The sequence below is a fragment of the Numida meleagris genome, chromosome 6 (genome assembly GCF_002078875.1).
Source record: "Numida meleagris isolate 19003 breed g44 Domestic line chromosome 6, NumMel1.0, whole genome shotgun sequence".
Classification (NCBI taxonomy): domain Eukaryota; kingdom Metazoa; phylum Chordata; class Aves; order Galliformes; family Numididae; genus Numida; species Numida meleagris.
The window spans coordinates 57,572,726-57,598,838 of record NC_034414.1 but is presented as its reverse complement, the minus strand read 5'-3'; the positions used below and the strand labels follow the sequence as shown (position 1 = coordinate 57,598,838).

General features: G+C 43.9%; 1 protein-coding gene across 6 annotated transcripts in view; it reads left to right on the top strand.

Moving 5' to 3' along the window:
* Positions 1 to 26,113, top strand: part of KTN1 (kinectin 1) — an 82,863-nt gene that overhangs the window by 46,886 nt on the left and 9,864 nt on the right. For 3 of the 6 annotated variants that reach the window (XM_021401271.1, XM_021401269.1, XM_021401270.1), the window contains 31 exons: positions 530 to 617; positions 934 to 1,100; positions 1,458 to 1,526; positions 3,268 to 3,305; positions 3,891 to 3,981; positions 4,290 to 4,358; positions 5,096 to 5,133; positions 5,241 to 5,331; positions 7,434 to 7,520; positions 8,651 to 8,685; positions 8,822 to 8,912; positions 9,702 to 9,770; positions 10,614 to 10,651; positions 11,307 to 11,397; positions 11,564 to 11,632; positions 13,224 to 13,261; positions 13,915 to 14,005; positions 14,117 to 14,194; positions 14,815 to 14,852; positions 15,960 to 16,050; positions 16,157 to 16,225; positions 16,640 to 16,677; positions 17,630 to 17,720; positions 19,594 to 19,680; positions 21,610 to 21,699; positions 22,641 to 22,721; positions 23,131 to 23,220; positions 23,307 to 23,399; positions 24,775 to 24,846; positions 25,367 to 25,450; positions 25,648 to 25,731. In XM_021401271.1, the coding sequence (XP_021256946.1) occupies positions 530 to 617; positions 934 to 1,100; positions 1,458 to 1,526; positions 3,268 to 3,305; positions 3,891 to 3,981; positions 4,290 to 4,358; positions 5,096 to 5,133; positions 5,241 to 5,331; positions 7,434 to 7,520; positions 8,651 to 8,685; positions 8,822 to 8,912; positions 9,702 to 9,770; positions 10,614 to 10,651; positions 11,307 to 11,397; positions 11,564 to 11,632; positions 13,224 to 13,261; positions 13,915 to 14,005; positions 14,117 to 14,194; positions 14,815 to 14,852; positions 15,960 to 16,050; positions 16,157 to 16,225; positions 16,640 to 16,677; positions 17,630 to 17,720; positions 19,594 to 19,680; positions 21,610 to 21,699; positions 22,641 to 22,721; positions 23,131 to 23,220; positions 23,307 to 23,399; positions 24,775 to 24,846; positions 25,367 to 25,450; positions 25,648 to 25,731 (2,346 nt within the window). The remainder of the gene's footprint in view (positions 1 to 529; positions 618 to 933; positions 1,101 to 1,457; positions 1,527 to 3,267; positions 3,306 to 3,890; positions 3,982 to 4,289; positions 4,359 to 5,095; positions 5,134 to 5,240; positions 5,332 to 7,433; positions 7,521 to 8,650; positions 8,686 to 8,821; positions 8,913 to 9,701; positions 9,771 to 10,613; positions 10,652 to 11,306; positions 11,398 to 11,563; positions 11,633 to 13,223; positions 13,262 to 13,914; positions 14,006 to 14,116; positions 14,195 to 14,814; positions 14,853 to 15,959; positions 16,051 to 16,156; positions 16,226 to 16,639; positions 16,678 to 17,629; positions 17,721 to 19,593; positions 19,681 to 21,609; positions 21,700 to 22,640; positions 22,722 to 23,130; positions 23,221 to 23,306; positions 23,400 to 24,774; positions 24,847 to 25,366; positions 25,451 to 25,647; positions 25,732 to 26,113) is intronic. The other 3 variants (XM_021401273.1, XM_021401272.1, XM_021401274.1) reach the window with 3 other exon arrangements.

The following is a 26,113-nucleotide window of genomic DNA, read 5'->3' as shown; positions in this document are numbered from 1 at the left end:
ATTATTCTTTTTTTTGGAAGCTACGTGTTTTTTCTTCAGTGCACATTTAATTGTTTTTTTAGAAGTATACTGGTTTTTTTGATGTATCTTTTCCATTTTATGGTGAGATTGTGAATTCAGAAGTTCTTTCTGCCTCCAGTCCTTTCAAGTGGAGAATTAATATCCAGGGCTGAGGCATAGTTTAATTTACAGATGTGGGTTTGTGACTTATGTGGCTAGTCCAGTTCCTACTGTTAATTCTGAACTTGCAGGGCAAAAATGCTACACTTCCATACTACAGAAATCATCCTGTTAAGAGCCAGTGATTAAATTCTGTTCACAATTTGCCTTTCAAATTAATGGGATAAACTGTTCTGGGAGGAAGATTACAGGGCACTCTGTCTCTCTGATGTGCCTTAATGAAAACAAGGAACAACTTTTCTTCCTTGCCATATGTTTTGGGAATAGCACTGCAGAGATGAACTCTGAATGTTTCAAAACTAAATTAAAGGTTAGACTCATTTTCATCAATTCTGTCTTCAATGTGAAGGTCCAGCAGCAGGAAGCAGAGAGACGATGGGAAGAAGTCCAGGTTTATCTCAGGAAAAGAACAGCAGAACACGAAGCAGCACAACAAGGCATGTATCAAACAAGAAAATCCCACATAATGCTAACTGCAGTGATCTTGCTGTATTAAAAAAAAAAAAAAAAAAAAAAAAAAAAAGGGCATTGAATAATTGGCTTAAGTGTTAAATAGAGCTCAAGTTGATGTCAGTACTGCTTGAGCACCCTGGGGAAATAGTATGCTGTGATACAACTTTGAATGCTGATAAGCAGAGCCTTGGCTTGCTGGATTGAGGCTTCTCATCAGCCTCCCTGTTTGCAGTGCAAGTTATTTCCCCCCAAAGTTCAAGTGTGTACTTCTGAATTTAAATCCTGATGTTTCTGCTGCAGATGTGCAGAATAAGCTTGTCGCCAAAGACAATGAAATCCAGAGCTTGCACAGTAAACTGACTGATATGGTGGTGTCAAAACAGCAGCTGGAGCAGAGGATGTTGCAGCTGATTGAGAATGAGCAAAAGAGAGCTTCTAAGGAGGACTCTATGCAATTGCGGGTGCAGGTATTGCTCACTTATCTTATTTTTTCCCCCTTGGTGTCTGTGGAAACAGTAGTAACCTTGAAATGCTGCTTTAGCTAAGCTTTCCCACTGAGAGCTTGCATGCAGTGTTGGAAGACTGGGGTCGCTTGGGACCAGGGGTGTGATGGGATAGAGAATGTTTCCTTGTAGACAAAGTAGGATGTTACCCTTCCCCTCAAACCAGCTTTTCTTCATGGGTGAAAAATGGCATCTGCAAAATATGTGAAAAGTAAATGCTAAACTGTTCTTACTGATACAAGCACAGCTAGGAGCTAATACTAGCAGAAGTTCACCATCTACAGATCTCAGCCTGCTTTTCTTTTCCTGCTCTCTTACTAGGAGCTGGTAGAGCAGAACGATGCTTTGAACGCTCAGCTTCAGAAGCTTCATTCACAAATGGCAGCCCAGGTACAGCATGTTCTCACTCTTGCTTTTCTTTTGTAGTCTTCAACTGTGAACTTCTTATAAAAGGCAGATTTTTTTTTAATTTTTTTTTTTAAGCTGGATGTGAGATGTGCAATAATGAAAGTGAAGACTTGTTAGCATCCTCTTTTATAGCGTTTCTCAACCTGATTTAAAACTTAAGCTTCTGCACTCCTGTTTTTGGAGGGGAGATGTCCACCTATCTCCTCCTGTACTGCCTTTCATTTATAACCAGGAGTGGAATACCATTTTAAATGTTTTTTTTTTTTTTTTTTGTATGTATGGGTATTCTGTCTCATGTGGTTCTCTGGTCTTTTTGCTGTCCTCCTGTGAACCACTTGATAATGCCTTCCCCTTGTGCATCAGGCTGAGGAATATTGACTTAAGTAGCTGCTGTATAAAGCTCTGTTCAGTCCAGTAGGGACAGAACCCGAAAGAAAACCCAAACAAAAAATAACCCACAAAACCCAAACCCAATCAACCAAAACCAAACCAAAACAAACCCTAACCCCCTTCCTCAAAAACTGAGGTTGAGTTCTGTGTAAACCTAAATCATGGAAATCAGCTTGGGGAAAAAAACTGTAGCTCTGGTGGGCACACAAGTGGAAACAATCACAAACTCTTTCCCTTCTTTTTAATTATGGACATGCTTGATGTGGTATGATTAAATTCAACATCAGTCTGAAAATGTGTCTCTGGGCTTTGCTTGAAGAGTTTGATCTTTAAGCTGTCAGATGAGGAGAGTGGTGAAGGAAGAGCCGTTTTCATGACCTACTCCTTTTAATTCCAGTCCTTTTAAAGGATTTTGAAAATAAACCCTTCGGGAAATTTTACTTATTTTGGTTTCGATTACCCAAGGAAGTTATTGAAAGGGAAGTTACATTTCTCTCTGGGAAATCCCACTTTGGGGAAGTAGGGTTGGACTGGGCAGATACCGCTGTGGACATCAGGGCTGATGAAGTGGTTTGGCCACGTAAGAGCCAGACCCTCTGGGACAGGAACAACTTGTTCCCTTTGACTGTGCCTGTATGGCATGGTTCAGATGAGGCAGCACAAGATTCCCTGTGCTGTAAGGTGCAGTGGGGCCAAGCTCTTTGAAATCCAAGGTTTTTAGAGAAGAGTGAGACTGGATAAGGACAAGCACGTATTTAAAACAGAAGTGAACATGAAAGCTGTGCTGTAGCTGCTCCCAAGCTGGTTGTGAAGAAGTGTGCAGATGCCTTTTTGATAACCTGTGTGTTTGGAGAGCAGACCTGGTGTAGGTCAGGTAGCTCAGGTTCACTGAGCCTGCACTCGAGGGTGACCTCATAGGAATTAGGCTCTTTTCAAGGAGAAGTGCCACTTGCTGTTTCCATGCTGCTGTTTCTGCTCCTAACACCAGCCCTGATGCACTGTGCAGGGTTTTTTTCCTCTGAGTTTTTCATTCAAGTGGTTTGACAGCAGAAGGCTTGAGAGACAAGTGCTGGTGATCCCTACTGCTTGTTTGGAATCTGACAAGGAGCAAAATGGCTCACCTCCTGCTTGTGTTGTCTTAAGCAGAAAGGGAAGGGATGTTAGTGTGTGCTGAGATTCCTCCAGTGTTCTGTAGCCAGGAAATACTTGAAATCTGCCTGTGCCACTCCGAAGTAATGAGACGAGTCTTACAAATGCTATTCCTGATTCACTGTAGAAGTTGATTCTTTGCCTTGCTTTACTCTCAGCTTTGTTTTTTGATTTTCTTCTGCAGACCTCAGCTTCAGTCCTGGCAGAAGAACTGCACAAAGTGTGAGCATTCATTTCCACTGGTGTTTGGGAGATGTCACTGGCTGCTAACGCACACCACCCTTCCTCAGTGCATGCACAGTGTGTTCTGGGAGGGAAGGGTGAAGGAAATATTGTCTGTGCTTTTGACTTTCTAACTGTGAGATTCACTTTGGAGCTGGGAAAACGCTTCCTGCGGATTTCCTTTCTGTGTCTGGTCTCAGTTTTGCAGCCCATGGTATGGGGATCTGTGCTGCACAGAAAGCAGCACCTCCTCTTGTTTGCTGGAATCAGTGCAGCCAGCAGAGATGTGCGTGACCCATGAGAATGTTAATATTTGGGCTGTATTGCTGGACCAGGAGATAGCTTCCTTTGGGAGATGGCGTAGTTTTGTTTCAAAGCTAGAAAACATCCCATAAATGTTTCGCAAGCAGACAGCATTTGAAATGGAAGGAAAAGCTTTTGGTCCCAAAGCGTGCTGTCAGCAGGAATGAGGGTAGGACCTGGACTGAAGGGGCAGTGTGTATTTCATGTTTCGCCTCCTGTTTCCTGGGCAACTTTCACTCTAGGCCTTCCAGTACTGATATGTCATCACTCTCATTTGTACAGCATTGCAGAAAAGGACAAGCAGCTAAAGCAGATGGAGGACTCATTAGGCAATGAACACGCCAATTTAACAAGCAAGGAAGAAGAGCTCAAGGTATAATAAAAGCATGTGTAAATGCCAGCTGGTAGAGGGATGGGCTCGTTGGGTATGCATATGAAATGAAGCCTGTGAGGTGGCTGATGTCGTTAGATCTAGAACCAGCTCCTTTGACTACAAGGCAGCTGATCCAGCCAGGACTGGTGCATGATGAAAGCCACTGATGACAAATGTTAGGAGTTTCCCTTGCGGTCATCTCTAGTTTTCTACAAAAAATGACCAGGGATATTTTGCACTGAAAAGCGGACTTAGTTGAAAGGCCATCTACGTGCAAAATGCAAATATGTTTCTTCTCCTTCCTTCAGGTCTTGCAGAATATGAACCTGTCCCTGAAATCAGAAATACAGAAGTTACAGGCTCTGACTAATGAACAGGTAAAATAACAGATTCATTTGAGGCTTCCTTTTATCATCTTCCTCTTGCCTCTTTTATCACCAGTGCAAGGGCAAATCTGTTGGTTTAAGCGAGCTGTACGTGACCAATGTTGTGAGCTTACAGAATCAGGTTAATTTGTGATTCCCTGGAGGTTTTGTTCTTGGTCTGAGTCCTGCTTCTTACCCTCCCTTCTTCACCAGCTGAATCTGTTTCTTACTTGGATAGCCAAGTGGCTGAAGCGTTTTGCTAGTTAGGTTTATCTGGATTTGCAGATGTGCTAAGGACATTGCACAGAAGTGAACACAACTATTGTTGAATATGCAGCCCTGGCAATTGCCTATGAGGCTCATAAGTATCCATCTATAAAAGCAAAACCCAAGAATATACAGAAAAACCTGCCTCACAACACACATTTTTAGAACCAAATGCCTTCCCCTCTGCTATTACTGTGTGGCCAGTGTATTGCAGGGGTGGAAATGCTCTGATTAATTACTGAAAATCCTGGTTGTCAAACGAATCCTTTCGAGATCTTCTTTCTTCTTGTAATTGCATGCTTTCCTGATATGTATTGGTGTTTTACAAGTGCATAACAACAGGCTTACCCCTTTCATTCTTGCTGATGAGTCATGTGCTGAGAGGCCAAATGACTTGTTCTAGCTTTTTAATATTGTGGAATGAAAGGTTGATTGAATCATGTGATGTATCCTAAGTCTGTGTTAATCCTCTTTATATCTAGGCTGCTGCAGCACATGAGCTGGAAAGGATGCAGAAAAGGTAAGTAAATAGCTCTGGCATTCGACAAACAATTTTTATCAGTCTTTTGTGTTCTTTTGAATTGATGCTTTTCGTAAGGTGAATGTAACTCTTCTATTGTGTCTCAGCGTTCACATCAAAGATGACAAAATAAGAACTCTTGAGGAGCAGCTTCGAGAAGAAGTTGCTCAGACTGCGAACACAAAAGAAGAATTTAAGGTAAGATACAGAACAACTATCCTCGTGCTTAATGACAGCAGGCTTTTCAGGCTTTGGAGGTTGTGGAGTAGTTCAGACAATTGAGTGCTGATTTGTGAAACAGAGCTGACTTTCAGGCATTAAGCTATGTTACAGCATTCTTTTTTCTTACAAGACAAGAGCAATGTGGGATATCAGAGTACTAGCAACAGATGGTGCAGCTGAGTGAGAGATGCGGGGTAGTTCAAGTCAGGTGTAGTGTCTACAGCTGCCAAGAGTGAGGTCTTTGAAACCTGGAGCAGGAGGCTGTTCAGTAAAAACTATTGCAGTTTTGTTGCATTCTACCTTCAAATGCAACTTCCAAGGACGTGGTGAGAGCCTTTGCTTGGGTTATCATGCTGTCAGGTCTTTTTTTCTTTTTTCTTTTTTCTTTTTTCTTTTTTCTTTTTCTGCCGAGGTAGGTGTACAAATGCTTATTTTCCTCCTGTCAGCTTCCAAATTGTTTCTCGTAAGGAAGCAGCTAAATTGCTAAAGCTTTTAGTTCTGCCATGTAGGGTCTGCACTGCAGAGTTGGCGCTTGTTTTTAAGTGGTGTACATAAAGATCAACTTAACTCAGTCTGAGCCTTGTAATACCATGTTGGTAGGCTTGCTGGTGATGAACAGAGCAGGTGGGTAGTGGCCAAGCCAGCATGGCTTCTCCAAGAGTGGCCATGCCCTATGGATCTCTTAGAGCTCTTTGAAGCTGTTAGCAAGCAGTGAATGTGGTTCACGTATTAAAATTGCATCTTTGAAAAGGTTTTGGTGGGAGTTCCCTCCTCCCCCCCCTCCCCAGAGTTTCTCTAAGATGTCAAAGAGCAAGAGATGATGATTCCCTCAGTTAATAGCTGGTTAAAGAATAGCTAACAAAGTAGGCCTTAAGGTGGTGGTTCTTCACAATAAGCTATCAGCTGAACCTTCAGCGAGGTGTGTGCTGGATGTGTAAATGACCTGGAAGGGGAGTGGGAAGAAGTGACAGCTTTATTACAAGTTTGATTACCTTATGTGATCTGATGACTCTCAGGAATCACAGGGGGCTGCAGTGTTTTGGGGCTTTCGAGGTGGTGCAGTGTTTTAAGACGGCAGGTGTAGTGGTGAATGCGATAAGGAATAATGTGAATTTAGAGTGGAAGAAGACCTTAGAGGTGTTACAGGGTGGTTATGGGCTGAAATCAATCAGCTCAGCCCTTTGTGTCCCAAAATCACCTGGAGGCAATTCAGCAGTTCTTAGGAAGTGAGTATGGACCTGAGTGCAAACGATCATTCTTGTGATAGCGTGGAAATCCGTAGCGTACTCTCAGCATGAATGTTTTGTGCACTTTGAATTTCTTCTTTGATCCCAGACATAGGCATGCCCTGAATGCTTGTACCTGAGCAAGTTCTCCTTTCTTCCCATGCACATGAAAGAGGGGAAAACCAGGCTCAAAACAGAGCGATTCTTCAGTCCTCACCTTTGCTGTCCCTTCCTGCTTGTGTTGTCCCTCTAAGGCTTTGGGTCTGAGACACAGATCCTGTATCCTGCTTTCTACTCTTAAAAAGCACCTAGAAAAATCTTTAGAAAAAAACTTCATAAAATAAAAGAACTTTGTAAAACAAAAAGCAACGTTTGAAGATGGTTTTAAAGTACGTGAGGGTTCAAGTTCGGGTGAAAGGCCACTTGAGGGATTCTCTCAATTCTTCCCTGCTCCAAAGTGAAGTCATAATCAAATAATCAAAGTGGGGAGGTGATGGTGGACCGCTTGCTTTGCAAGACGAGTGCTTTGTGAAAGGCAACTGTCAAATCTTGAGATGCTGCTGCTGCCCCTTGAGGAGGAAAATGCAGTTTCTCTTGCCTGTGCACTTGGTGCTGTCTGATCCTCTGCCAGGGAATGAAGATGGTAACAGCTGAATTTCTCATGGGAACATAAGGGCAGAAGTATTAGTACAGGAAAGCAAGAAAGATGGTGAAAGGACTCTTTGTAGTTTCATATCTTCCAAAGAACTGACTGTAACAACTTCCGAGTTGTTTAATTACCTTGTTGCCATTGTGAAAATGCTGTAGTTTGGGTATGCAGTTCTGAACTGATAAGTTTGAATTTCCTTTCAGGTTCTCAAGGATCAGAACAAAACTTTGCAAGCTGAAGTTCAGAAGCTGCAGACTCTCCTATCTGAGCCAGTACAGCCAGCGTTTGAGGTCGTATCAAATGTCCTCTCATTCTCTTTGAGTTCTTAGGTATTTTCTTTTAAGCAGGCTGTGGGGTGAGCTGATTTATGTGCAAAATCTGTTGCTTTTTAGGCACACATAGAAAGCCCAAGCCGGGCAGCTTCTAGATCTGGCCAAGAGTATCAAACAACATGCGTATTTTTATTTCCTCCCCTGGAGATTGCTAACTTAATACAAGCAAGAACTTTTCTGCAGCCTCTCCCAGTCCTAATGACAATTTCTGGAATATAAAAATCCCACGAGCACCCAGCCCTCCTAGGAAAAAGGTCTCTTATTGCTCTGAGGAGAGACCAGAGTAAGATCTTCACACTGCTTGTTTTCCTTCTGTCCCAGAGTGAGTTCTGAAACCAGCAGTAATCAAAGAACAGACCCACATTATGGTGTTTTTTTTCTTATTACTGTTTTTTTCTTCTCTCTCATCTTCCATGTTTCTCGTAGTGGCATCAGTCTGATGGGTGCTCATGCAGGATACTGTGGGTTCAGAGCTGTTCTGCCCAGTCTCCTTCGCCTGGGACAGCTTTGAATACCCAACTTCATACTGCTGTAGAATCAGAAAACTTTCTGAAATGCTGCAGAAAGACTTGTAGTACGGGAAACTTTGTTTCCTTTCCAGTCCCATGCTGGTATCTGTCAGTCAGCAGCTCCCTGTCTTCTGGCAGATAACCAGGTTTGCAGCTCTTACTCCCCTGGGAGGGCTGGTTTCTTGTCCTGCCTGAAGTAGCTGATTTTCCTTGGGAGCTGGCTTACATTTCTTGTGGAGTCTCTTGCATTGCATTGCTGTTGGCCTTTGAGAAGTCATAAATGCTCTGTTGGGTGAGCCTCAAGTGGAGCTTGTGGTTTTGGTAGATGCTCAAAGGACACAGATTTGTCAGGTGTTCGGGCTGGATCTGTACCTCTCTGGAAAGACTGACATCTGTCCAGGATCAGCATTAGACCCATGTGCTATGAGGATGTTCTCCTCTATTCTGTTACCTGCTGGATTGGTGCAGTTCAGTAACTAAACTCCTGGAGAAATTGATGCTCTCTAATTCTTTTTGTTGTTAAAATCCCAAACTGTTATTGATCCCACTGGTGATCACCCTATTTTTTTTTTTTAATAGGCAAACAAAGATTTGTTAGAGGAGATGGAAAGAGGGTAAGAAACCACTTTTTCTTTTGTATCAGAGGATCATATAGAGATCCAGTTCTGCTGGCAGCAAGGTTGCTGTTGATAGCTAACCTGCTGCCAGAGGTTAACACTGCTGTCCTAATGCTCATTTCTGATTTCTCAGCATGAGAGAGAGGGATGATAAGATCAAGACAGTTGAAGAGCTGCTTGAGGCCGGACTCATACAGATGGCTAATAAAGAGGAGGAGCTGAAGGTAAAGTCTCTTGTATTATCTATTTATGGGGAAATAGAGATTAAGTGCTCTTGGGCAAAGTGTATGCTGGAGTGCTTTTAGTGCAGTCCAAGATCGTTCCCTTTGAGCAGGAGAGGCTTCTCCTGGAGACAGGGTTCAAACCATTCTGGTAACACAGACTAAACATAGGCATTAATGGTATATACTATGTGCTTCTCTCTGCTTAGTCTGGAGTAGACGTTACTAGCATCTTGGTGTCCTTTGGAGTAAAGATAATACATCTCCAGAGCTGTGTGTTTGGTGTAATCTCAAAGAAATCTGTCTTTAGAAAAGGGATTTTTATAATAACTTGGCAGCATGAGACCATTGCATCTTTTTCACTTAGTGGTAATCTGAAGGGCCGTACCAAAATCTATTTCCAGCTGAGTTTTGCTGGAATACTCTGTCCTGTCTGTCTGGATGTAGCTGAAACAGTGCTCACTTCGTGTCCCTAATTTCCAGGTGAATTGCTGAGGCCCCCTGGGGAGAAGTTGCACCTTAGCAAACTATCAGGGTACCAAACAGCCAAAGATGTGAGCGCATCGTCTTAATGTTTCCCTGGACTTACAGTTTGAAGTGTTCCTATAGATTTGAGGAATAATTGAATAATTATTCCACTGAATAATTTGGCTCTAACTGCTGCAGAGGGGGGTCTCTTTCAGGCTTTCAAATAGTCTTTCACTTGTTCTAAAATAAATTATTTTTCTGTCAAGCTTAACACTTTTTCCCCAATAAATGAGTCTTTCATTATCTGTTTCTCTGCTTTCAAAGGTACTGCGAACAGAAAATTCATCCTTGAGAAAAGAACTTCAAAGTCTGCAAATTCAGCTATCAGAGCAGGTAGTACTTCTCATCTAAAACTTTTATTACACCTAAACTTAAATCTAAAAGGATCTTGCTGTGGTTGCAAAAGTCAAGGGAAAAAGGTGAGGATGCCTTTGAAGCCTGTTGGCAAAGCATCCTGTTTTCTTCTAGCGTTGGTCTGGAAGCTGATATTTCTGTCAAATGCTTCCTTTGCATAAGTGTCAGAAATGTGTTGGATCTCAAAGTTCCAATTCAGCCGTGGTTCTGGGTTGGTTTTATCTTGCCACGTCCTGAAATGGCTGTGGGCTGTGTTTTTCCAGCAGCCCAGTGCAGTAAGCATGGCTGGTAGGGAGCTCCTGCTGCATCAGCCTCAGTCTGCGTATTTGAGCTTTCTAATGTTAACCCCCCACTTGTGCAGATGTGACTTAGCCCCCTTCCCTTTGTATCTCTGTTCAGTGACACTCTCACAGTATGACAGTATCATTATTGTTTTTGACGTGCACTCAGTGCCTATCACAAAGTGCCTTTCTTTGATGGTATCCAGTTCTGCATGGACAGCTCAGGAGAGCGTATCTATGAAATTGTTTGAGAGAGAGGAGAAAACTTTAAATATTTATTTGTAGAGTTACTGTGGGAAGGTATACAGTGTAGCTCAGCCTCTCCTAGTAAAGATGGAGTGCTGGGTTTGTCTTGCTTTGCTGTAATTAGTTGCAGACCAGCTAATTTTGGCAGGAACAGCTGGATAGATAATATCTCTGGACTGCTGTGTTCTTTTTCACCCACTGCCAAAGAGCCCAAGCTCTTTACTCCTCACCCCTTAGCACTTGCAGATTGTTTTGCTCTTCTTGCTTTTCTAAGTTAAAGATCTGTTTTGAACAGGTTTCCTTCCAGTCACTGGTGGAAGAACTCCAGAAAGTGTGAGTGACTGCACCAGTTTCATTTGATTGTTACTTCTGTCTGTCTTTATTCCACGACTGCTTGTTTTGCTTCCCTGAAACAATTTACTTTTAACTGGGTGAAGTGTGCATGTGCAGCAGGAAGCATCGCTGCTTTGGAAGCATGTCAAGTCAGATCAATAGCTTTTGAAAATCCGGTTGTTTCTCTGCTGAGCAATTAACTTCATAAGTCAAACTTTGACTAGGCGAGGGATCGCACTGAATTGTCAGATAATTGTTTTTCTGCAGTGGGTACTCTGAAAGGACTGAGCTTGTTCAAGCTGTGTGTGCACGTGCATTTGAAGTTAATAAATGCTTTGCTGAAACGTCGAGTGAGGGCTCAAGTGTGTGTCATTCCAGAGATATCAGTATATTTTTTTTGCTTAAAAATGCAAATCAAGCTGTCTGTTTAGCACACGGAGCTACTGGTTATGTAAGGCTGCTAGGTTGTGCACTATTCTCTGACTTACTCTTCGTGCTGGTTGCTTCTGGTTTTGGGACTGCAGTGAAAGATGGCACCTGCAATAGTGGAAGGTCCCACTGTGGTTCCCAGAGGCTGCTGGTGGGATGTGAGCTGTATTTGCTCATGTAGCCTGTTTGGTCAGCCAACTAATGCTATTCTTCTGCTCTTGCTAAGGATCCATGAGAAGGACGGCAAAATAAAATCAGTGGAAGAACTCCTACAAGCAGAAATCCTTAAAGTAGCAAGCAAGGAGAAGACTGTTCAGGTACCTATCTCAGTTCCTTCCAACACCTTGACTCCTTTCTGTGTCTATGCCATTGACACCATTTATCTGTTACTGCATGGCGTTCTGTAGAGATGAATTTGTAGCTTCCATTTTTGTGGTGTTTTTGTTTCCATTGTCCAATCCTGTCTGTTTTGTCATTGAAAAGGCTTTGACACAGAAAATAGAGGCTCTGAAAGAAGAAGTAGGAAATTCCCAGCTTGAGATGGAAAAACAGGTAAAACACCTTAGTGCCAGAAGTGTGAACCAGACTTGCCTTGGATGCCCTGCTCACTCATTTCTGTTCGACTATGTTTTCTTTCACTGGTGTATGCCATTAGATAAGGAAACTTTGATGGTGGAGCTATGCTTTTCTTGGATATAAAGCTGTAAATGTGTAGAGTAACTGCTCGTGCCCTGCAGAAACCACCTTCCTCTGGATGCCTGAGCTTCCTGCGTTAGTAACCGACTTTTGGCAAGAGTTGCCATTGCTTGCCATTGTAGCATTAGCTCTGGCTGGGCACGTTGTGTACTGGACATGCCGTCCTTGCAGTGCCCTGGAACCCCAGGATGCCTGTTGGCATTGTGACTTTTTGAAATCTCCAGTGCTGATAGTGCTTCCCCTTCTGTTGGTCTTTGTTGCTAGAACAATACCGCTGACCCAGATTTTATTTGGTTTCTAGATAAAGCTAAGACCATTCTCTTTCCAGTGTCCAAAGAAAGCCTGTCTTGGCAGAGGGAGTTTTTACTCTAGCTATCAGGAATGCAGAAATGGAGGAGTGCTGGCTTTTTTGGCATGCTTGCTGTCTAGCATCTAGGAACCCGTGTTTCCTTAGGGAGCCCATTCTGCAGGCAGCTTGATCCATCGTGCTGGCAGGAAGTTTGCTTGCTTGTTTGCGTGGGGTGCCTGGCTTTTTTAGTCTGTATTTTTTCAGTCTTTCTAGCAACATTCCAACATGTCACCTACTTTCTTCTTTCCTCAGTGTTAACGTTTTATCCTTTTTAGGCAAAGCTTCATAGAACATGTTTGGATCTTTCCTCTAGTGCGGTTTGCCAGGAACTGGAGGAATTATTTGTGTTGTTCCCTCCCTGGAAGTGACACAGAGCCCAGGACAAAATGCATTTTGGTGTCACTGGCCCTGCATATCACTGAATCACAGGGGTTGGAAGGGACCTCTGGAGATCATCCAGTTCAAGCCCCCACTAAAGCAGGTTCCACACCCCCTCCAGAGGTGTATATATGCACCTCCTGGTCTCCTGCAAGCAGAATAGAGGTTTTTGGGAATGTCTGAAATTGGTTGGAGAGGACTAAACTCATGGAGCTGTTTGGACAGCTGGTATCTACACAGATAGCAAGTCTCTACTTTGTCAGACTTTTATACAAAACTCAAAGCAAATATTCCTACTCCATCTTAGTTATTCAGTTCACGTCTACTCTCGTTGTGCAAAGGTGGGAATGGCCAGAGGTGATCTCTGACCTGAGCTGCAGTTCCCAGTGAGGTGGTTGTCATCAGTGTCTGCTTTTTCCCTTGTTGCCTTTAGTGGAACGCTGCTCTGCTTGGCCTGCATGTGTTCCCACTTGCACTCTTTTCCTTTCTGCTGTGGAAATCCTGTTTTAAAAGCGGTGAAAGTAAATAATGGAGATGTTTCACTTCTCATCCCTTATTTTCTCACCAAGAATGCGTGTTTGTGCATACACCACTGCAACAAATCATGCCTATTTTCAGTATTGTTTAAAGTTCTTCCACCTGTTTCTCCCTAAAGCACTTTATAGCTTTTGTGTGTCTTCTCAATGGATATTGAACTGAAGTACTGATTATTCTCTTTAGGTGTCAATTACATCCCAAGTCAAGGAACTTCAGACTCTGTAAGTACAGCTGTTAACACGTTTCAACTGCCCCGTGTGCCCCTCAGTTCCCTGGTCTGGTCTTTAATTTAAAGTATTCTTGCTCAAGAATATCTCTGCTTCTCATCAAGGGAGCCAAGCGTGCAACGCCAGACTTAGTAGATGTGCAACCTTATTGCATTTACCTGCAAACAGGAGGGAAGCACTGCTTGGGCCTAAATTAACTTACATAGGATGAAATTCAAGTCAGGTTGGAAGCACGTAGGCAAGGTGCTATGACAAACTTACTTTATTAAAGTTTATCCTGTAGCTGGGTTGGTGAATAAGAATTGAATCGCTGTGGTCATCTGTCCCTCACGTCCCCACTGGGAGAAGGGGAGGAATTATTTTTAGGCGAGGAGAGCACACATTTGAAATCCCTGCGATGTATGTTGATGCAGAATTTGTCTGCTCTCACTTAATGATCAGTATCATGATCAAGGGCTTCTCCTGCTAACCAAGTCTGAAGTGGAAACGTTCTCGCATTGATTTTCAGCAGGTGAATTATGGTTATGCCTTTGATCACGTAGGCTGCCTCTGTTTGTTACATGCTGCAAAGCACGGTATTTCTTTTCTTTTGAGATGAATAAAAGAGCAAGGGCTTATTCTGTGTGTCTGTGTGTGTGATGGTACAGGTTGAAGGGGAAGGAAAATCAGGTGAAAACCATGGAGGCCTTATTGGAAGAGAAGGAGAAAGAGATTGTTCAGAAAGGAGAATGGCTGAAGGTAAGCTTCCTTAGTATTCTGAAGGGAAATATATCCTGTTGCAATGTTTCTGGATGTGGAGAGATTACATTTATATTTCTAAGCTCCCCTTTTCTTTTTGTTTGTGCAAAGGGTCAGCAAGATACAGTTGCACAATTAACCAGGAAAGTTCAGGAGTTAGAACAACAGAACCTGCAACAGCTCCAGCAGGTATGGCTTGCAGAGTGGGTGTGATTGGGAGGGTGCTTGGCTGAACTGGAAGATGTGTTTCACCTCTCCCCCTCTTAAAAGGTTTCTGTTGGCTTCAACCTACTGAGCTATTTTAATTTCTACTTGACTAAACTGGTGGTGTGTACTGTGCAGTAAGCCTACTTCACCTGTGTTTATCCAAAGCAGATGTTAATGCAGTTAATGAGCTCTGCAAGCTTTTCTTTAACTTGGACGGTACTGTCCTTAATGAGCAGCTCTGGTCTGGAAACTTAGGAGCTCATCAGCATAGTCATAGCTGTGTGCTGGATACCTCCTTGCCACACTGAAGCAGTGTCTCTGTAGGGGTAGGGGCAGCAGAGGAGCTCCTGCTGTTACTGAATGTAACAGCTTCCATTGAAGTGCTGAAGCTTTGCTGTGATTTGGGATACTTGGAGTAAGCCGTGCTTCTGAAATCCACGTCTGTTTAGATATTCTTGGAGCAACGCGTTTTGTTACGATGCAAATTTCTCAGTGTTTCCTTGGGAAATATCTTGCAACCTACGCGAAGAGTTGCTGTTAACTTCAAGACTCCTGGCGTTGCTTGTGCTGTCAAAATGAGATGAGGAATTCTTGTTTTTCAGGTACCTGCTGCATCCCAAGTCCAGGACCTGGAGAGCCGGTGAGTACGCTTCGTAGCATCTTCTCTGCTATAATGTGCATTCAGGGCTGGCATTTATCTTAAATTGGAACGTACAACTTGGTTTCAAGATTTTATGGGCTTTACTAAAGTAAGCTGTTAGTGCTGATGGATGCACACCAGCCAGCACGTCTGCTGCTCGTGGAATAGCAGCGTCTGGTGGCCCTGCCTCGTGCATCTGAGCTTTGTGAGAGTGAATGATCGCCCAGGGCTCCACTGACTGGTGAAGCTGCTGCTGCTGCTTGTGTCTAGCGATAATTTCTCCTTCTGCTTAGCATGTTTAAAATAGCGTGCGTTTAAGTACCTGCAGCTCAGTCTGTGAAAGCAATGAATAGTTTGCTGTTTTCAGTCTGAGATGCAATAACCAGTTTTCCAGCTCCTGTTTTATGAAGAGACGCTGCCAGAGTTCCCTCTGTTTTCGCTCTGCTTTGTCTGGCTGCTCTCATTCAGAGACAGGCTGCATGTGCTTGTGCTAGTGTCTTAGAATCACTCAGGTTGGAAAAGACCACTGAGATCCCCAACCCCAGCCCCCCCCCACCATGCCCACTGTCCTTCAGTGCCACATCTCCACGGTTCTTGAACAAGTCCAGGGACGGTGACTCCACAGCTTCCCTTCCATGCAGCCATTGCAAAGTGCTGCCCTCCAAGGATGGCTCCTGTATGGCCTGCATGTGCTGCCAAGGCTCACCTTTAGGATCCCGTGCTTGGCACGTCCTTCTGAGCCTGCTGGCTTGGAGGGCTGGCCCAGGTAGTTGATTGCTCCTCTTCCAATTCTACTCTACATGCTGCTGAGATTAGTCATGACCAAACTTGTATGCTGATTGACACATGAAGTGGCTAGCTTGCTTCAGGCCACTTCTTAGCAAGTAAGTGTTTGCAGTACAGCTGGCACATATTTCTGTTAGTTTTCTTGGTTTAGAGCCGTACTCTAATGGTTTCTTCTCCATGTGGCTGCTTATTATATATAGCATATGAAGATTAGTTTTTTCCTGCTGCTGTGAAAACTCTGTTCCAGCTGGTGTTTGTCCCTTTTTAGTATCAATTTGTATTTTTCACCCTTTTCTCTTGTTTTCTAAAATTCCTCTGCAGGTTGAGAGGGGAGGAAGAACAGATCAGTAAGTTGAAAGCCGTACTGGAAGAAAAGGAGAAAGAAATTGCAAGCCAAGTAAAACAGTTGCAGGTAAAGTTTCAGTGGAAGTGTCTTGTGTTGTAAGGGGTAGAGCATATATTGTGTGTGTGTAACTGTGTATATGTACATATAAACATTGTCTTTTTCCTTTAAACAGGCTATGCAAAACGAAAACGAATCTTTCAAAGTTCAAATTCAAGAATTAAAGCAAGAGAACTGCAAGCAGGTACAGCTCCCAGTTGCATCATTACTGGGGGTTGCTGTAGCCTATGTGGATGCATGGAAAACCAGGAGTTGCATTCACCATGCAAATCCAGGGACAACTTCAGGGTTGAAGTGCACTAAGCCAGCTTCTCTGGCTGTTGCATGTCTGTTCCTTTTTCCCTTTATTGTGTGGGTTTACAGCCTCGCGCTCTTTCTTATGCCTCCTGTGTTCTTGTCTAGCTTTCCACCCCTATCTTCACCTGCTGTAGCACAGCTAGGGTGCTTCTGGCTAGAGGAGGCTGGCTGGGAATCCTTTGAAGGCCAGGAGTGCTGCTGCTGAATGTTGCAGCAAAGCCTGATTAATGAGGCACATCACGCTTGCTGCATCGCTCCTTGCTGCTGATCTGCTCCTAATGAGTTTCTGATCTGTTTGTAGGCGTCTCTGGCTGTCCAAAGTGAGGAGCTCCTGCAAGTGTGAGTACTGCCAGAGGTTGAGCGCGGTAGATAAGTGCTTAATTCCACTTGCTGCTTGGAGGCTCGAGAAGATGAAATAAATGCCAAACGTGCAATAGCTGCGTGTGAGAACAGGCCAGTTCAAAAGAACAACAAAAAATCGATAACACACAGCTTCAGTGTCTCATAAAACTTGAGTGCAGAGATTCAGCTGACGCTAGTAATTCTTAGTTTGGGTCTTCTGCAGCAGTACTTGCTGTATATGGTTTGGCCACAACGTTAGTAAGCCCCAAATGATTTAATTGTAGGTGCGTGCCACCTTGGCTGTATGTCTGAAGAGTTAAATGGTGGCGTTTCAAGTGAAATAACAAGCTTTTTCTTCTTAAACCTTCAGCCATATTTAGGGTTCCTGTTGATACTGCAAAATTGTTTGGTAGAAATAGCTTCCCAGAGAAAGTCTTGGGGGTAAAAGAATGCTGTAACATCGAGATGACTATAGGACTGTGTGAAAGCTTATGCCATGCCAGCTTATACTGTGCAACACAAATTGCCACGGTCGTGCATTCTTTTCTGGCTGAAATATTTTTTCTTTCAAATGATGTAAATTGTGGACGAGGTGCTCGGAAAGGAGCGCTCGAATCCAGCAGACAGTGCCTGTTTTGTGGTATTGTGCTAGCGTGGGCTGGCTGAGTTATCCTCGACAAACGTGTCGCCTTTCGGTGGCCTTGATAAATGTGTGCAGATGCTTGTTGTAAGCAAACAGCAGGTTTACAACGGGCTGTGCTCTGGCAGCCCACAGTTCACAGAGCTGTTGGAAGCGAGTGGGATTGCCAAGTGGCGAGGGCAGTTTTTCAAAGAGGGTACATTGCTAGAAGAGAAGGCAAGGGAGCATATGTAATGGGGCAGCGCTGCTTCGCTGAAGTTTTTTTTAAATGTCTCCTGACTTGTTTATGATTCTTCTTTGCTAATTCAGGGTTGCAGGGAAAGAGAAGGAAATCGCCAGTCTCCAAAATGAGCTCGCCTGCCAGAGAAATGCTTTTGAGCAACAGAGGAAAAAGAATAATGTAAGGAAATTTTTCCCCCTCTACCTTCAAACAGCAACCTTCCCCGAAACCTGCATGCACGGCATTCCTTAATTCCTAGGGCATTCTGCTAGGAGAATATTTCTGACAGTTGTTTCCCATATTGTGTCCTCTGGACGCTCTTCTTTTTTCTTTTTTTTTCTTGGGAGTGAGTAAGGATCCCTTACGTTTAGCCAGCTTTCCGATTACTTGCTGAATTGATGAGAGGGAGGAGACATCCTGCAGCAAGTTCTCAGCCTTGGGTTCAGCCTTGTTAGCCCTGTTCAGAAACACAGCCTTTCCCAAGGGGCTGGGGGTGGGAGGATGAAAGGGCTGCGCTCTGACCGAGTGTTCTGCAAGTACATGGGAGGAGACGTTACCTTCAGACTCTCAGATCTGCCTCTTCCCACTCCCAGGAGTGGCTAATCCTGATCCTCTGGGGGAGACAAGGGCAGTCCACCCCCTTTGCAGCAGCCCCTGGCAGCACCATGCAGGTTGTTTGTCCATGGAAGTAAAGATTGCATCTTCCACCATAGTTCTCTGAAGCACCTCCCTTAATACGTGACTCGCGGAGGGCAAGAGAATGGTATCTGTAAATTATATGGAGGGAAGTTGTTAAAATTACAGGGTTTCTAGCTCACTTAATAGCCTATAAAACGTACTGAATGCTATACAATATGCCTCATGGCTTGAAAGTGAGACACGATAGGAATCATACATGAGGAAAATGCTAAGAATGTATCGCTTTTGAGCAAGTAGGATTGCTTCAAAGCTGAAATAAAGTAGTGGAACATGGTTGGGTCTTCTCAGAAAACGGGTGAGCTAGAGAGGTAGAATGTGTGTGTGCTTTCTATGGACTCCTTTCCAGGGGAGTTGCAGGTACCCTTTGTGGTGCAGGCAGAAACTTGCTTACTGATAAGAGTGGACCATGACTGTAAGTCCCAGCTTGCCACATTGCAATTTTAGCCAATTTTGTTTCCTGACCTGTGAAAACAGCTCCTAGGACAGGCAGGCAGAGTGAGGAAGTGGGGAAGTAAAGCCAGCATGGATGCCTTTCAAAACCAGTCCTTTGCTGACGCAGATTGCTCTGAGGACTGGCAAAAAAAAATAAAAAATAAAAAAAAATCCAAGTCCCAAGCGCTGTTATCTCCCCCCCACAAGGCCCAGTGTCTTTTTTGTATGAGCTCTCAGCCTCGCCGTGCCTCGTGGAGTACACGTTTGATGACCTCGCCAAGAAAGATGCAGCACTCTGGGCCTTGCTCACCTCTGGTGAAAGCCCAAAGCTTTTCAGGAGGGCACTGGTGAGCACCTCAGGTTTCCTTGGGGCTTGTGCTGTGAGCTGAGGCCCCGAGCCTTCTCAGACCTGGCTTAGTAGGTTTGTGCCAAGGCATCGGGATCGACGCCGATAGATCTGGTTGCACGGTCAGGAACGTCAGTGTGTGCACCTCCATGTGTATTTGGGTCCATGCTGGGTTCTGCACTGCGACATGCCTAACACTCTGTTGTGTAATCTGTGGTTTGGTGTCTGTGTTCCTCACTACTTTTGGAAGCTTCCCTCTTTCTTCTTACAAGTGCAGTCAAAGTGTGGGGTTGCCAGCACTGCAGTGCTGTGCTCTGCAGTCTGGTAGCACTGGGGTCAGTTTTTGGATATGGGGCACGTTGGGCAGAAATTGGCATTTTATCCCCATTTTCATTTGAACTCTTGGAACGTGACACGTGTTTTTGCTAGTGTATGTCATCCTACCCAGCAAAATCATGCAGTAACCAGCATTTAAATGCAAATGGTGGAATGTAATGCAGAATATATCTCTGAAGTAAAAGTGGGAACGGTTTCAATATTGGCTGAACTGAAATGATTCTTTCTAAAAATGATTAGGACCTTCGGGAGAAAAACTGGAAAGCAATGGAGGCATTGGCATCAACTGAAAAATTGCTGCAGGACAAAGTGAACAAGACTGCCAAGGTTGTAATGTTAACTGCTAGAAACGATGCGTTAAGCCAGAAGCAGATCTGCAGCTGGTTTTTTATTTTTTAAGTGGAATGGAGGCATTTAACTTTTACTGCAATTTAAGTATAGTCTGTTCTGAGTGATCATTCATACGCTCTCACCTCTGCTTCTTTCTGTCATCTTCAGGTTTCTTTTATTTATTTTTCTCCTTAATTTCTGGGCATGCTGACTTGTGATTTGTTTGCGTAATTGTTAGAGCTGTCGTGAATCGCTCGGTGAGGAGCTCCAGAACAAAACCATGCTGGGGAGCGACCTGCTTTCATCTACAGGGCTTCCTCTGCACTTCAATGCGTTGATTGGCCCCACGCAGAATTAGAACCAGATGATTATTTAAAAACCTGGGAACTTCTCAGGAAAACTGTGTCGCTGCAGCTGTGAATTTCCTCCTTGAAACTGTCTGAAGCTTGTCAGAGCCAATCCTTAACCTGGCACGGGGTGTGAATTGCCCTGGAAGGAGCTTGCATCTGTTATGAGCCTGACTTGGTGCTAATTGTCACAGTGCAGAATTAAAAAGGAAACAACAACAACAACAACAAAATGCATTCAAATAACCTGAATAAAACAAAAGTCAGGAGCCAGAAGCAGCTGCGCTCTGGTTCTGGGCTGCTGTCTGTGTCCTGGAGATGTCCCTGCTCCTTTGCTCAGCCCAGTGCTCCAAGAACTTCTGTACCTGCTTTTGCTGTGTGCTAATGCCTGCTTGCTTTTTCTTGCAGTCTGAACCCTTCATTAAGCAGCCACGTGACACTTTTTGGGTGTTTTCTAAATTGCTGAGAGCTAATGCACCCAGCACAACTTCACAACCTCTTGTGTCTGCTGTCTGTTTCTGTCTCTGGATCCACACCTACTAATGCCACTGGTCTTTTGCAGCAGAGGAACTCAGAGCAGTAACAGCGGTGTCAAAGGAAAAGAAAAATCAAATGCCAGCATGAGACGTTTGCTGGAAGCTGCCTTTGAGCAAGGATGGGCTTCTGCATTTAACCTCCAGTGGGAGCCTGATGAGGAGCGGTGTCTGGCTAAATAAACCCATCTGCCACAGGCACTGCAAGCAAACATCCCGTGGCTGGGCCACTTCTCATGGTAGATAAATGGAGAAGGAGCGATGGATCTGTGGCACCCCTTGGCTCTGTGCATTTTTCAATTTGCAAAGCAAAAAACCTGAAGATTTTCACACAGCTCTAATAATTATTTCCCATTTCACCCAAACTGGGGAAGGAGGGTGTAAGGGTCCTCCTGTTATGTACTTAAAAGTAATACTTAAATGATTCTGTGATTCTGTCTTCTGAGTTGAAAGGGGCCTTTAAAGATGATCTGGTCCAACCTCCCTGCAATGAACAGGGAACAGTCTTGCTTTCTTGGCCTGGTTCAAATGTGCATTAACACAAAGTTTACTTTTGACTTTAATGCTCTGTTTTCGATGAGATGATGTTCATTTAAGTGATTTTTTTTTTCTTTTCCTCCTAAAATTGTTTTTAAAAAGTATGGGGTTTGTCAACCTTGACTGATCAAACCTCTTGGTTTTGAGATCGCTCGACTTGAGTGGAAGTGTTGGTGTGATCTATGGAACCGGTCACTCAGCGCAGTGTAGTTCGTGTTGTGTTGTGAACAAGTGAGTGGTGGTGTAAAGACCGTGCCAACAGGCCAGGCTGGAGGAGATCTTTATGAAAATAAAAGCTTAAAGGCACGAACAAACGTGAAGGCTGAATTCTGAAGCAATTTACTGTCAGTTTTGAAGCTGTTTACTGGCTGTTTTAGAGACCACAGAGCCTTCCTCACTGAAAGCCACCTTTCTGGGTTGAACAAGTTACTCTGTGTGTAGGAGAGGCTATTGCCACCCCAGAACAGTGTGTGTTGCCCAATTTCACGTGAGCTCTTTTCTTGGTTTAGGAGAATCAGCAGCATCTGGAAGCTGCCGAGGTGGAGACACGAGAACTGCTCCAGAAGCTGTTCCCCAGCATCTCGCTTCCTGCCAATGTGGTAAGAGAAGTGGGGCTCAGTCCCCTGCTGGGAGCTGGGGTCCCACTGTGCTTGGCAGTCTGCAACGTGTCCCTGCAGTCTCCTCTCCCAAGGGTTCTCCAGTGGGAAGCGAGTGCTTTCTGCTGGTGAGATCTGTGCTTGGTAGCAGCAGAGAGGTGAAGGTTGGCTATCTCAGGAACAGTGTTAGTTCTCTGTCCTTTCTTTTTCCTTTTAACCTCCCTGACATCTCTTTCACCTGCCTGTGCTACCCGTGTTTGGGTATTTTCGGTGTCCTAATGGTAATCATTCGTCACAAGACTAAGTCTTTAAAATGGCTTTCTGCAAGGTTATAGAGGAACCTTCCTGCTGAGGTCCCCAGAATTACATGGCAAGTGTCTGCTTTAACTGTTCAAAGATTTAACAGCAACAACAAAAATTCCTTAGGTCTTGAAATATTCATCACAGAGCCCTGAAGCTTGGACGGAGACTTTTGTGACCCCGTTGTATTTCAGTACTTGCAAGCCCCTGTGAGCTGTGTCTCTGTCATAACCCTGTGCTCCTGGATTGCTGCCTGTTGACTGTGGGCTGCTTTCAGTGGACTCACAGAATGGTTTGAGTTGGAAGAGACCCTTATAGGCCATCTGGTCCCACTCCCCTGCAATGAACAGGGACACCCACAGCTCCATCAGGTGCTCAGAGCCCCATCCAGCCTGAGCTTGGGTGTCTGCAGGAGTAGGGCATCCACCACCTCTGCGGGCAACAAGTTTTTTCCTTATATCCAGTCTGAATCTCCCCTCAAACCTCCTGGTACTGAATGAGTAAGCAGTGTCAGGCTGTGGGTCAGCCTGTGGGAACTGGGGGACCGAAATGCTGCTCCATAATCCTGCAGTTGGAGGACAGATGTCCTCAGGATAACTTCACTGAGGTTAGCTGTTGCTCTAACTGAATGCATTTCCCAACAGAGCCATAGCGAATGGATATGCGGATTTGAAAAGATGGCTAAAGAGTATTTGAGAGGGGCTCCAGGATCTGAAGATATCAAGGTAAGCACAAGTAGTGGACAGTTTCCCTATGCATGGCATGGTGTATTTTCTGGCACTAACCTTGCAGATCTGCAAAGTTGAAATTGGTAAACAGGCGATAAGAGAATGGTTTTTATAGCTACTGGCATTATGTGTATTGGAAATGCTTTTGCATCTTTGAAAAGGACCTTGTGGAGTTGCGAAAGCACTGATGGAAATTCCTGGTTCTTTTTTCAAGCAACTGGTTTGGTTTCAGACTTCTGTAAAAGTCGTGATTGTGTAGGTGAACGTTGCGCTTGCTGTTGGCATCCTTGCACGGGGTAGGAAGACAGACCTGCCAATATTGAGTGCTATTTGCAATAAGGTAATTGGTAGAACTCAAAGCTATCAGCTGTAACGTGACTTCGGGTCGTCTTTCCTCCTTTAACAGGTAATGGAGCAGAAGTTGAAGGAGGCTGAGGAGTTGCACATACTGTTGCAACTGGAATGTGAGAAATACAAATCGGTTCTGGCGGAGACGGTAAGCGGGATGCCTGCTCCTTGTGTCCTGTGATGCTGCAAGCTGCCTTTCTTCTGCTGAAAGCTTTCAAACCGTGCTCTTTCTAGGAGGGGATTTTACAAAGGCTACAGAGGAGCGTGGAAGAGGAAGAAAGCAAGTGGAAGATAAAAGTTGAAGAATCACAGAAGGAGCTCAAACAGGTATGTCTGAAGATCTGCTTTTTGTTATAGTCAGGAGGCTTCTGCTTGAAGAAGCAGACGGTGTCTGAGAGCTGCAGAGACCGTGTAGAACAGCCCTAGCTGCATGGTTTGTTCTGTGCCTGACTGAGGATGAAATAGGTGAAGTCTGCCAACAAGATAATAGGAACTCCCCATCCTTACAGCAGCAGGATTTTTGGTGCTGGGAGACTTTCTTTGATGCAAAGAGTGATTTTTTTTTTTAATGAGGAATACCTTTCCATTTAAGCAAACAAAAAAAACCCACAAAAAACCAAACTATCGTGTCTTCAGATTTGTGTGCCATTTTCAGAGTAGCAAGAGCAAATGGCCAAAGACCTTCATATCTGTCCTATACGTTACAGCAGATCTGTCACAGTCCCTTGCAGGTGCTGCAGGGAGCAGTCAAATAGCACATGGGAATATTAATGCTGATGGCATAAAAAACACAAAGATTTAGGGGAGTGAATGTGTCCCATTTAGAGTGCCCAGGAATGTACATTTCCTTACCCTGGCAGCTCAGACTGTGCTTCTGTTAGGTGCCTGTTGTTTTCCAAGTCCATCTGTAAACAGATTCAGATTCCTGGTGCTAAGGTTTGAGTATCAGGTAATGATAAGCAAGATGTTTTTGTTTTGTTTCTTTGAAGCACTTAATCCATTATGGTCAACTAATTACACTTGAGATTGCCTGCAAAGCTTGCCTTTTTAGGAAGGCTCTGTTGCTTGCACGAGTGGCAAGAAGAAAGCCTTTTATGTTTCTTTCCTTATCTAGAGTTAAAGTAGGTCAAACTGCGTGTTGTTTTTCTTTCCTTTGCAAGAAATTATTTCTAGAAGTATTTCTGTTTAGCAAATTTGAGTGTGAGAGTATGAGCCTGAAGCAAACATATAGATTATTTATAAACCTCTTGTTTGGGGGGCTTATAAAAAGCTGTCAGATCTTGAACTGTGGCTGTGCCACCATCTGCTACGCTTATGCGGGCCTTAGTAAGGCTCAGTATGCTGGGTTTAGCTGTGCATAGCCATGAATGGAGACTGCCCTCCCTGTTAGGTGACTGGGAAAGGTATTTCCCTTCCTATGACTAATGGACAACTGGCTTAGTCCTTACACTCCAAATCTTTTGGGCATCTGGGGTGTAAATACGCATCACAACTTCTCATGGTGGGAGAAAGCAGAAGTGTTATAATGGAGGCTCCGGATGCTGAATTACTGGAGTGAGCATCTGCTTTGATCCAGCCACTGATTTTCATCACCCCAAATATTTTTAAATGGTAGAAGGAAGCTTGTGTGTGTGTGTATATGGAGAGTTGGTCTTAGATCAACACAACTAAACGATGCATTTGTCTTTCTTGAAAACTGCAGACGCGCTCGTCGGTCGCCTCTTTGGAGCACGAGGTAGAGAGGTTAAAAGAAGAGATCAAAGAAGTTGAAAGTGTACGTGCAGGTGTTTTTTCTCTTTGAAGCTTTTTGTTATTCAAAACATAATTTAATCCTATGCTGTAAATCTGAATTCCCTGGGATTTCTCTCCTGCGGGCAGCGTGCAGCTTGTGTTGTAGTTTAAGCTGAACCTTTTGGCAAACGCTTTTAAGAAGCAGAGGTGCAGAGTTCTAGAAACTGTTCTGTTTTTAATTCAGTGCTCATCCACTGGATTTGAGTCTCTGGAAGTGGGGCCCTTTCCTTGGGAGACCAAGCAGTTTGCCAGCAAGCAGATATATCAAAGTAAACTTGGGTTTGATTCTTTTTTTTTTTTTTTTTTAAATGATCTTTTTATTTTTTTTTATCTTTTTGAAGTCTAACAGTTTGAATCTCTGCTAGGCAGCCACTGGATTTGAAATGCTCTCTAAATGTCATGGAATGCTTGATAGAAATTTGTAGCTAATAATAAATTAAGAAAATGGTGCTGCAAGGAAGACCTTGAAAACATTTGTTTTAACTCTGTTTTTCTGTTTCTAGCTTAAAAAAGAGAGAGAACATTTGGAAAGTGAACTAGAAAAGGCAGAAATAGAGCGATCCACTTATGTTTCAGAAGTCAGAGAGGTAAACATGATTGACCAAGCTGTCTTTTTTCCTTTGTTTGGTTACCACTTGCCTGGCAAACTAATCTAACGCTTAGCCCCTGGGGCTGAGGAGTTTGTATGCTTGTGACCTTAGGGTAGAGCAACACACTGGTAATGAGCAGAAGAAAAGTGGGCATCCTAAGGAGACAAATCCTAAAACTCTAAACTTCATTTCAGCTCAAAGATCTCTTGACTGAATTGCAGAAAAAACTTGATGATTCATATTCTGAAGCAGTAAGACAGAATGAAGAGTTAAATTTGGTAAGAAGCTCGTTCTCCGCTGGGCACAAACTAGGCTCCCAGCATACTTATGAAGCGGAGACTTTATTCCAAGTCCTGTCCGTTCTGCTAACCTCTTCAGCTTGATATTTTTGTCCATTGCGATCATTTGTGTAGTCTGACTTCTACAATTTGTCTCTTTCTCTGCTCCTAACAATAGCATGTCTGGTTCTTAAGACTTTCCAAAGTCTTTAAGACTTTGATACCTGAGCCTTCTTGAGAATCAATGCTTTATAGTGTAGACGTATGCAGATATAACATCCTTGGAGCAACAGACGTGCTCTCATCACTTCAATTTGAGGGTTATTCTCTGGTTGTTTTTGCCAAACCTTTTGAGGATGCATCTGTGATATCCGTGCTCTGA